Source organism: Perca flavescens, chromosome 19 (assembly GCF_004354835.1).
Source record: "Perca flavescens isolate YP-PL-M2 chromosome 19, PFLA_1.0, whole genome shotgun sequence".
Classification (NCBI taxonomy): domain Eukaryota; kingdom Metazoa; phylum Chordata; class Actinopteri; order Perciformes; family Percidae; genus Perca; species Perca flavescens.
The window spans coordinates 32,248,663-32,260,715 of NC_041349.1; the positions used below are offsets into that span (position 1 = coordinate 32,248,663).

A 12,053-nucleotide genomic window follows, 5' to 3' on the forward strand; every position below is an offset into this window, starting at 1 on the left:
AAAGTAATTTATCAATGGAATTACAGAGCTTTTTGTTGACAAATAAGGGGATAGCTGCATAGGTAAGACGGGATAAACCTTCTGCTTTAGTCAACAATACTGGTCCTTTCAAGGATAAGTCTCTCTGCAGCCATTGATTAAGCTTTTTCTTTGTCTTATCCCTAATCAAGTCAAAGTTTTCAGAGCATCTCTCCTCCTCATTTTTCATTATAGTAATCCCTAGATAGATAATCTTATCCTTGATTGGTATGTTACAGATCTGGGAGGTGTCACTTTCTTTAAGGGAAAAAAGTTCACATTTCTTCAGATTTAAGCAGAGTCCAGAAGCTGCGGAAAATTATTCTATTGTTTTGATAGCGATTGGCACTTGGCTGGCATTTTTTAAAAATAAAGTAGTATCATCTGCTAGTTGGGTGAGGATAACTTCTCTTTCTGCAATTGAAATTCCTTTTAAGGCACTATTTTTAATATGGGTGGAAAGAAGTTGTGTACATAAAATGAATAGGTAGGGAGAGGCAGGGCAGCCCTGCCGGATGCCTCTTTGCAAGTCAAATCTCGGTGATGTCCCATTTTTTACTCTGATAGAGCTATTGCCTTTGCAGTACATTGTTCTAACAGCTTTACAGAAAAATTCACCAAAACCAAATTTCTCAATAGTTTGAAATATGAAGTTATGTTCTACTGTGTCAAAGGCTTTATAGAAGTCCAAGAAAAAGATAAAACTATCGTCAGGACATAAATATGAATAATCAATTATATCTAAGACAAGCCGAATATTGTTAGAGATATGTCTTTTTCTCATGAATCCTGATTGGACTTCATCAATAATAGGGTCTAGAACATTTTTTAATCGTTTTGCGATGATTGAGGCAAAAATTTTGTAGTCAGTGTTGAGTAATGAAATAGGTTGCCAATTATCAATAAACAGTGGATCTTTTTTGGGTTTAGGGATTAATGTAATTAAACCTTGAGTCAGTGAAGGAGGTAGAGAACCTTTTTCAACACTTTCTAAAATCACTTCAAGTAGAAAGGGAGCTAAATCTTGTGTAAAAGCCCCATAAAACTCTGCAGAGAGGCCATCAACTCCAGGAGATTTGTTAGTTTTACAATGTTCAATTGCAAATGTGATTTCCTGCAAGGTTATAGGTTCATCGCAGAGTTTCCTATTATCTTGAGAGATTGGTGTGACGGTAAGATTGTTCAAGAATGTGGTGGTTGAATGATGGCAGTAATTTCTATTGAAGTCCGAACAGAAATCAGCTATGGTCTTCGGATTATCAGTTACAGAATCGTTAATATTAAGTTGCTGGATTAAATTGAATTTCCCATGATATCTTTCTAAGCCGAAAAAATAAGCAGAGTTCTGTTCCCCTTCTTCAATCCACCTTTTTCTTGACCTTATAAAGGCACCTTTTGCTTTGTTGGAGTAAATCTCATTTAGTTTAAGTTGTTCCGAAATTAAGGTCAGTCGTTCCTCTTCTGAAATATCTGCGGGGTCCTTCTGGTACAAAGAAATTATTTTAGAGACCACTCTTTCTTCCTCCAATCTACGATTTTTGGATAGAATACTACCATAATTCCTCAAATATTGGCCAGTTTTAAATTTGAGAAGTTCCCAGTTGCTACCAAAAGCATCCTCAGATTTTGCTTTATTCCAAAATTCCAAAATAATTTTTTTAATGTCTGATTTTACCACATCATGTTGTAAAAGCGAATTGTTTAATTTCCAGTAAGCATTTCTACATCTTTTAGAGGGGGCAGAGTGTAAGGGGATAAATATGGAGACTGCATTATGATCTGTTAATGGAGTTGGGATGATATTAACTGATATTTTATCAATATTCAAATGATCAGAGACTAACCAATAGTCCAATCGTGAACGTCTGGTGGCATTCCTATTACTCCGAGTAAAAGAATTTATGTTAGGATTGTTAAACCTCCAAACATCAATCAAGTTAAATTTTCGCATAAATAATTTTAAGTTTTCATTTACTGCTGAGGAAAAACGTGGAGGCCAACAGTCAATGTTGTGATCTAAAACCATGTTGAAATCCCCCCCTATTACTATACCTAAATTTGGAAAGTTATTAAGGGTATTTTGTATATGTTTCTCTAAAGTTTCAAGGATTATGTCGTTCTCATGGTTAGAGTTATAGCCATATATGTTAATAATTATCAAAGTAAAGTTTTCAGTGGTTAACACTTGAAAAATGAAATGACCTGATGTATCCCTGAGAGATAATAGAATAGTCCCTGGAAAGTTATATTTTAGAGTCGCAACACCAGCAGAATGTCCATACCCATGAGCTTGCCACAGATCATTTCCCCATTGGGATCTCCATAATCTTCCATCATCCGGAACTCAGTGTGACTCTTGAATGAAACAGAAATCAGATTTGTGCTGCTTGAGAAACAAAAATAGCACCTTGCGCTTAACAATATTCCTTATCCCCCTGGCATTGAGAGTAATGATAGCTAAAGACGTATTAACAACAACAACAGCTAGAACAATATAAGAAGTAAAGTTAGGATAAAACTAGACTTTAACCTTACTGCAAGGAGCTGCACCATTTAACTTAAAAAAAAGTGCATAGAGGAACTTAGTAAAGCAGTGAAAACTGAGGTACCTAGGTTCTCAGTCGACAACTAACACATACCAGTTATTGGCAATTAATAGACATAAAATGTTAGCCTATAGAACATTGTAAATAAAGATAAATAAAAACTGGAAGTAATAGATGTCTTGTAAACAAACAGTTGAGTGTCATTAAAGTGCTCAACAGCCCTTAGAAAAATATTTAAACAAGAAAGTGACTCTCAAAACCGAGAGAAACATACACACAGTGAGTGAAAAGCATTTTGTTGTTATAACTTAACTTAACTCGGCTTAGGGCACATGTAGACAGGTGTGGCGTCTACCACTTTCAGGTATCTGGAAACAGTTCAACTCCATTGGAAAAGGCTCGACCACCCACGAAGTACCACCAGCGCAGGTATAAATAGTCACGGCGATCTCATGATGTCACATGTGTACGCGCCAGCTGGGCTGCATCCAGTATGTAACGGCTTTCAGGCGCGCTAGCAAAGCAGACAGCCAGACAGCCTCTGCTACCGCTGGCGTTTTTTTCCACTTTTCTTTTTTTTTTTTTTTTATTTGAATATTAATTTTTACCTTCGAAATTCGTTTTTTTTTTAAAACTATTCGAATTTAGAATATTCGTTGACAGCCCTAAAAAGTACTGACATTTATTCCCAACCCTCTAACAAGTGGTCAGAAAATTATTTTTTAACGGTCTAATTTTCCTGTCTTTTATTGCGATACTTAAATTTGCACCTTGGCCTGTACATACTTTATCATATTTTATGTTGAATGTTTATCCTTTTTTTCCCACACTAGTCTTTTAGACAGCCTAAGGAGCATGCCACATTACATGTTGTTGAATGGGACAAATAAACCTTTGAATTCCAAAATTCTTGATTCTTCTGTGACGCATGAGAGTGCACTGGTACCGACCTTTGCTCCCAGGCAGGTTTCAAAGTCGGTTTTCATGTCAGACACAGCAATTCTGTCCTGAGGTCTTTTGGGGCCACTGCAGCATGGAACCACGGTGCTCAGATCCAGCTCTACAACCTGAGAGAGAGGGGGGAGATCAGGATATACCGGTAGTTCATATACGTTTGCCTCACTTTAAAAATAAATAGATAAAAACATAATTTGCCAATTTATACTTTTCTGCGTACACATTTATTGTTGAAACTGTTAGCAGTCTTATGTTTAAACAACTCAATTTATTTTATTATGTTTTTGTGTTTAGTATTATGTTACAACTTGCTTCTAAAAAAGGAAGAAAAAAAAATCTTGACACCCTGGTATGGTTTTACTTATCAGGATATGAGCAAGTTACTCTGTTGTGTCTTTTTGGCACAAATACAAACACTATTTTACCTTTTAAAAAGCAACCGTTAATCGACCTTCCTATAATAAAAACTGCCAAAACGTCAAAATGATGTGGAGACTGACCCGAGTGTAATCTGGATCCTGAGAGACATCGTTGTAGTCTCTGAACATGGCCACTGCCTTCAGGTACTTTGTAATGTAGGCCAGCTGCTCTGCTTCTCTCCCTGAACACAAACAAATGGAAACAAAACGCTGAAAAGAATTTCTTGTGATAAATCAGAGGGGTCTTTATTCTTGGCTGCAAACTGGAGGTCACGTTTTGCCAGAACTTCTATGGAGGTAATTCCGTTATTGAACAATGCATTTGTGGAATGTTGGTACACCGATAAGTTAAGTGCAAGCTGCTTTTAAAAAACCCAAAATGGGGGCAAATCAAATTAGGGATGTTATTTATTAACCGTTTCACAAATTTTGACTGGTTAATACTATCAGTTTAACAGGTAAAAACAATATTATTGTAATCATGTATTTAAGTAATTATTAAGTGTGTTGCATGTTAAAAGAAAAATTGGCTTTACATCCATTTCTTAACACCTGAGCCTCTCATGCAACATTATCTCCATATTCTACAGCGTGACACCCACCGGTCTGCTTGAGGTACTGAATGCTGACGTTGTCCACGGGGAAGAAAGCTGCTGTGGCTCCGTACTCTGGACACATGTTGGCAATGGTGGCCCTGTCAGCGATGGACAGCTGAGCAACACCTGGGCCAAAAAACTCCACAAACTTCCCAACAACACCCACCTGACGGAGGTGCTGAGAGCACAAGGGGAGAGGGAGAATGTCAGAATATGATGCTCAATACAACAGAAATAACCCCAAAATAATCAAACATGTCTATGCATACCTCGGATTATTTTACATTAGGGCTGTCAACGAATATTCTAAATTCGAATATATATTCGAATAGTTTAAAAAAAAACAAAAGTGGAAAAAAACGCCCGCGGTAGCAGAGGCTGTCTGGCTGTCTGCTTTGCTAGCGCGCCTGAAAGCCGTTACATACTGGATGCAGCCCAGCTGGCGCATACACATGTGACATCATGAGATCGCCGTGACTATTTATACCTGCGCTGGTGGTCGCGACACTAGCTGCAGTCTTCTCCTGAACAGCGGTGGCGCTAATGAGCAAAGGCTACCGACGCTGCCCTTTCTACAGACTAGAAGAAGAAGAAGAAGAAGAAAAAGGTAAACAACGGCAGAAGTGGCAGCAGCATTGCCGTCAATGCTTCAATGTGATTCACTGACCTACTTCGTCGGATCGAGCCTTTCATTCACCATAAAAGAGCTCCTCTTAACCCGGTGAGTTTACCAGAGAGACCTGCAGTCACTCTGAGTCCTGGCATCATGTTGTTGGCGAACTCATTCAGGCCTCCTGTTTCCGCTTTGTCGCGCACCGCCGGAAAAAAAAAGAGCCGTGCGCGACCTCGGCTCGGCCGGATATTGCATCATTTTGACGTCACGATGTCGCGCGCCACCTTGGATGCATGCGCAACCAGATGTTCGAATAGTTTGAATATTCAGGGTTATTTTAGAGGGAATATTCAAACGTCATTTTTGAGCAATTTTGACAGCCCTATTTTACATTCAAAGTTACATCGTGTAAAGTGTGTAAAAGTGATTCTAATTACCTTAGTAACTGTGAGGACAATGTCAGTGGAGGTAATGAACTTGTCTGGGGTCCCGGACAGCTTGTATCCCACCACCTCAGGCAGGACCATGCTTATTGGCTGACCCAGCATGACAGCCTCCGCCTCAATTCCACCCACACCTGAGGGTTTTATGACAAATATAATTTAGAACTTCATGATCAATTCAAGTCATTTTAATTTGGTCATTTTATCTGCCAGCTAGTCTATATCTTTCGTGTTCAACTTCCGGGACTGCTCCGGTGCTGTAAGAAATTCTGTCGGATGCATGTATTTTCCGTCCCCTTCCTCTTCCTTTGTTTTGGCGTTCTAAACTCCAGTGGATTTATGAGGACTATGGTTAACTGCTCCTCAGATCTCTGCAGGGTAAATCCAGACAGCTAGCTAGACTATCTGTCCAATCGGAGTTTTCTCTCGCACAATTATTTTGCAGCGGCTCTGTGCAGAGTTTAGCACCGCCCATGAAGATTCTAATTGGTTTAAAGAAATGCCAATAAACCAGAGCACATTTTCCTCCTATCCCGGAATGCTATGTGGAGTAACCAGACCCTCCTTCAGGATGCTTTGGAGGATGGTCTGGCAAAGCAAGACTGTTAGCTAGAGGCTTATCCGAATTTGAAAACTGTTGAAAACAGAGGCTTGTCTATTCTTTGTACAGTAGATATCTATGTCTGATAGCCTTAAATGTAATGTAAACAGGACATTCTGGGTTTTAAGATCACATCAATTCTACTTTTTCTGGAAACCACTTCCTCTGTGATCCCTGGTTTACAGTCTCCCACCAAGATGTAAGACGCACAACTGAATATGTAATGTTTGAAACAGACATAAACAAGACATTGTCTTACCCCAGCCCAGGACTCCCAGCCCATCAATCATTGTGGTGTGAGAGTCGGTGCCCACCAGGCTATCAGGGTAGAAGTACCCATCATAGTTAAACACCACTCGAGCCAAGTACTCCAGGTTGACCTGGTGAACAATCCCTGAACCAGGAGGAATGATCCGCATGTTCCTGAAGGCTTTAGAGCCCCACTGGGCAGAAGGAAGAAAGGCAACATATTAACAGGGTTAAAAACATCTTTTCATAATTATCTATATATAAGAAATGTAGACCTCACACTGGGTTTGTTCACTTTTCACACCTTTAAGAACTGAAATCTCTCTCTGTTGCGGTCAAACTCCAAGTCCTGGTTTTTCTGAAGGCTATCAGACCTAAAAAAGGAGAAAGAGCCAGTGCGTTTACATTTTAGAGAAAGAAACAAATGGTATCACATGTTTTAAAGCCTCAGCAAACTGAGAGGATGATCATATTGGATCTATATGGAGGATGAAACAGTATCTTTGAACTGATGGTGGAAAGAGTTTGATGAACCTGGTCTTACTTCCTGTTAAAGTCCACTTGGATGGAATGATCGATGACGAGATCAGCAGGGCAAACAGGATTAATCTTCTCTGGGTCACCGCCTAGTTTCATCACCGCATCACGCATGGCAGCAAAGTCCACCACTGCAGGGACACCACTACAAGGAGAGTTCAGAGACACAAGATAGGGCCGGGCGATAAATCAATTTTATCGAGTAACTCGATTGTGTAGTTAACGTCGACTTGTTTAAATGAAAGTCGGTTTTCTCCTTAACATCCGCCGAGGCTCCCCTCTGGGCTCACGTATTTCCGAATGGGCTTAGCCGCCCCCCGCGCGTTTGCCATAGAGCTACACAAACAACATGGCAGAGAATATTAATCTGAGTCTGTCAGTGGCAAAACGAGCACTTTTGTGAAGGTAAATACAAGCTGATCAATTGTCCTATTAACATTGTAGCTTGTTTCTCCGCTGCCGACTGCAGCGATCTCGCTTAATACTGGACCAATGTCAAAGATTGTTGTTCCTATTAGTCACTTAAATAAAAAAAACATAGGAAAATAGTGTCCAGGTTGAAAAAAAAAAAAAAAAAAAAAAAAAAGGTAGTTACCCTTTAATAGGGCTGGCTGATATGGAGAAAATCAAATATCACAATATTTTTGACCCAATACCTCAATATTGATACCGCAACGATATTGTAGTGTTGACTAAAGGTGCTTTCACAAAATATTTACACAATGAGATTTATGATAAATAAGCATCAGTAACGTGGATATAATGACTAAGTGGTTAAAGGCAAATAATGAAACAGTTACAACAGTCTGGTAAGTTCAGAAAAGTACATCACTTTAATGTAATGCAGCCTTTAAAACCAGGAAAAGACTTATGCCATATTACAATATCCAAAATCTAAGACGATATCTAGTCTCATATCACAACATTGATATAATATCAATATATTGCCCAGCTCTACCCTTTAATGCTGCAAAAAATAAATTGTGGCGCTAAAACCAAAGCAAGAGAGGATGTCCTGACATTTAGTCCCTGGTATGGGTCAACCTGCAAAAACACTGAATCTTACATTTCCCACAATGCACCTCAATATCCTCTTTACATTAGAGACTCTCTGCCTGATAAACAACCTTGTTGTCTTTAATACTCCAAAATGCCAGTATGTAACGCAGGCTTTTTGTTTGAATTTGTAGTAGCCAAGCCGAGATTATCCTGATGACATCACTAGGGTTATTTTAAAAGTTTAAAATTGATGGAGTTCCCTCTGAATTTAAATTCTAGGGGTTCTGAAAAAAAGTCTGTTGTGAAGGATTCCATCCGTTGCTCAAAAACCTTTTGGACAAACTCCGACATTAAATGTAAATGAATAGTGTCCACATACGTGAAGTCCTGGAGGATGACCCGAGCTGGTCTGAATGGTACCTCCACAGTTTGAGTCTGGGTCTGCTTCCAGTTGAGGATGCTTTCGACATCTGAGCGCTTTACCAGAAACCCATCACAGTTCCTGACAGCAGACTCCAGGAGGACCCGGATGGAGAAGGGCAGACGATCTGAGGAACAGTGAAACTCAAAAATCACTAAAACTATTCAGTTACCCTGCCAAGAGGTTTCATATCTGCATTGAGTCAAGAATTTCTGTTACCATATCTTGGATCTCCAAGTTTGGAAAGATTGTAAAACTGCTTATTTGGGTCCGTGGGGTCCAGAGGCTCAACTATACGTTGAAAGGGATTATTCACAGTCGCAGACATCCTCCTCTGTGTGTCAGTACAGATCTAAAGCACAAATATAAGCAACAAACGCCTGTTGATAACACCAAACAAGAAATAACAAATATTCTCATTAGTCTAGTTTTATGTTTTTTACTCTTTCAAACATGTTAAGTGCACATGAAGACCAAATGAATCAATTGGGGATGTAGTATGTCTTTAAGGAGCCCAATTACAAGGCTTAGACCTACTGCACACTGCCTGCGTGGCGTGAGCGTGTCAGCTGCGTAGCGTGTCAGTTTATATTTCGGCTCCCATGTTAACAGGTTACAACGTGCACAGTGCCTGCGTCACACGCACGTCTCAGGCCTGGCTCGAGCCGCGCCGAAAACGCATGCACGCTAGAAATAGGACCGACGCCCATTTGTCACGCGACACGCTAGCTTGTTGGAAGCGTTTCCAGGCAAATAGAATAGGAAAAGATGTTTATGTAGGGCTACACAATTAATCAAATTATAATCCCGATTTTGGCTTCCCACGATCAAATTTGTGTGATCGAGCAATATTTAAAATGCGTCATTCCGTTCATAGAACACTCCTTATCAAAGTTTTTGCAAAGCCAATCTAGCGCTCCATAAACCACTGTCTGATCATGTGCCTCCATGAGCCAATCAGAGTTGTTCCCTGCACGGCGCAGCTTAGTTTCTAAATGTAGACGTCACAGAGGACAGAGGAACGTGAGGAAAATTCCACAACAGGTAGCAGTCGGCCATCATAAGCCGGTCACAATATTTACCAGTTTACCAGTAAACGCAACATTTTGTCCCGTCTGTTTTGTTTTTCAGACAATAGCAGTGACCATAGTGCTAGTTTGTGTCTTTTAGCTCATAGCTTTAGCAGCAGACTGTTTGACGTCCCGCAGTTGGAATCCTGTCACACTACACTGTTTAGCTGTCAGCATTTTAGCTGTGTTTAATCCAGTTACTACTGTAGCTAACGGTAGGCTAACGTTACCTGCTGTATAAAGGGTTATTAGTGTTTACTAGCGTGACATAGAGCGATGTTTATGTTGCCTCTAACGTTGGTTTCGGAGCATCAGAGCGCAACGCAGACATGTAAGTAGCAGTGTAATGAGCCACTGAGACCCGCGTTGCTATTTAGTCAAGTAGATACCTCACGGCAAACGTGCAAGTAGGGAAAGCGGTCCCACAACAGCTGAAATGGCATACTCTTTCACAGTATCCTTCAATAAAGGAGGAATGTAGCACAATATGGATGTAAAAGCAGTTATAATTAGCTTATGTGTAAAATCAACAAATAATCGTGATAATTAATCGTGATCTCAAAATTGATCAAAATAATCGTGATTATCATTTTGGCCATAATCGTGCGGCCCTATTTGTCATTTTGACACAAATACATATTAATAAATGACATTTTGATGTTTGAAAGTCTCTAGATTTTCTAATATTGCACCTGTCAATACAGAAGGAAATATTCTGTAGCCTATTTTGCCTCCAATACTGCCGACGTTGTCTTTGCTGTAATCAACAGTAATATTTATCAATGGGAAACATCCATGTGTACTGACAAGGCTAGCAGCAGCAGCACTGCGTCAGACACGTTTCTGGTGTGCAAAGACATAGAAAACGCCACGCAGCCGCCACGCAACGCTCACGCCATGCAGGCAGTGTGCAGGAGGCCCTAGTCTACAATCTGTAGTCTTTCCATATTCAGTGTGGAAATGGATTAGCCTGAGGGTTAGTGAACTCTTGGCCCATGTTTTCCAAACCTTACATAACTCTTTAGCAATCTGATAAAAAAAAAAAAATAAAAAAATTATAAAGTGCAACTGAATGTTCAACAAGCTTTACTTGTTGAAAACGGTTCTACTACAAGTAATTTCTCAAGAGACGGTATGTGTGCGAGAATTGAAATGATTAAAAGGAGCACTTGACTGGGCCTTCACATCCTGAATGTCCACATATTTTGTTGAAGGGATGGCTAAAGGTCTGCAGCAAAGTGCAAAGTCAGTTTATGATTCTGACATTACTGATGTAACACAGCCAGAACAACCAGCACCAGTGCTTAAACATGTGTCTAATATGGCAATAAGAAATAGCAATATTCATTTTATTCATCATTGGTTTATGAAATGATAACGACTAGGCTGGCTCTAATGTTATATTTTTGGGGTTCAAACCTAGTGTGCCTAAAGTCTGTTAAGATTTGTAGTCTTGTTTACGTAGCTAACTGATGTAAAATCCGAATCCTGCCAGTTAAGACTGTCCTTGCATGGCTGTTTGTACAATTATGAGAATGTTACTTTATTTTGTTAACTTACAAAAGAGTTTTGTGAAAGAAAAAAAAACATGTTTACACTATTATAGATACAACTTTAACAAACCAGCCCGTAAATTACCATTAAAATGGTACCATTTGGAAAAAATCTAATAAACTACTTTTACATAATGGTGTTCAACGCAACCTCTGTTCATTCATATTTCCCTTCCCATGTCTAAACCTGTAACATGGCCTTCTAACAGAAGCAGAGAATGTCTAATAAGGGGAGAACTTCCACTCTCGGGAAAATTCCGGGTTGGTACAATGGGGCTAATAGGGAGTGAGATAGGGAGTGAACAGGCTCTCCATAGACAGGCTCTGACAGAAGTTAGCATTAGCTAACGTAACGTAGCTACTTGGTCAGACGACAACATTTACAAACTCATACGTTTTGTATAAAAAAAAAAACCCAACACAAAATAGAAATGGACAGTATTTGAAACATTTCTAGTGGCCAATTCACATATAATATTAGCACGATGGTATAAACGAATACAGGTTTGGAATGTAAGAGCAAAAGTTAGCTAACGTTTGCCTACGACTCAACTATTCTGCATGACAGCAAATGGGGGATTTTAGTACAATACTCTATTGTTCACTCTAAAGATAATGGAAGATATGTTATTAGACAGTTAATTCAATCTGGTCGGATTTTAAGTACTTACTTATGTGTGCAGCAGAGGAGATACCGCAGAGCACGGCCGTCTGTTATCTCAGCAGGCTAGTCTTATACAAGAGCTCCTGATTCCAATATGGTCCGCTGCCAGCTGCAACTACAACTACACTTCCGGTCAGACTTTTATTCAGAATAAAAGTCTCCCTTTTAAGTGTAAAAGCAACCTTACTGAAAAAAACATTTTACTCTTGTGTTGTCCTCCCGGCTAAAGAAATGTTGATACTTTTTTTTTTTTTTTAATCCCCTAGGTTTCGGCACTTTTTGTTAAAGTGTTTTTTCAGCTTATTGTCGCATTGTTTATTTATTTAATTATAAAATTGAATAAGACACCCAACATTCAATGAAAGTA

At 39.5% G+C, this 12,053-nt stretch overlaps 1 protein-coding gene across 2 annotated transcripts in view; it reads right to left on the reverse strand.

Moving 5' to 3' along the window:
* Positions 1-11,806, reverse strand: part of aco1 (aconitase 1, soluble) — a 34,171-nt gene extending 22,365 nt beyond the window's left edge. Inside the window, exons 1-10 of one of the 2 annotated variants that reach the window (XM_028563805.1) lie at positions 11,694-11,806; positions 8,619-8,751; positions 8,358-8,526; positions 6,987-7,124; positions 6,747-6,816; positions 6,453-6,636; positions 5,587-5,726; positions 4,543-4,714; positions 4,022-4,122; positions 3,515-3,631 (exon numbers count right to left, since the gene is read on the reverse strand). In XM_028563805.1, the coding sequence (XP_028419606.1) occupies positions 3,515-3,631; positions 4,022-4,122; positions 4,543-4,714; positions 5,587-5,726; positions 6,453-6,636; positions 6,747-6,816; positions 6,987-7,124; positions 8,358-8,526; positions 8,619-8,727 (1,200 nt within the window). In that variant the 5' untranslated portion in view covers positions 8,728-8,751; positions 11,694-11,806. Of the gene's footprint in view, positions 1-3,514; positions 3,632-4,021; positions 4,123-4,542; positions 4,715-5,586; positions 5,727-6,452; positions 6,637-6,746; positions 6,817-6,986; positions 7,125-8,357; positions 8,527-8,618; positions 8,780-11,693 lie in introns of both variants that reach the window. The other variant, XM_028563806.1, reaches the window with a different exon arrangement.
* Between the last annotated feature and the right edge of the window lie 247 nt (positions 11,807-12,053).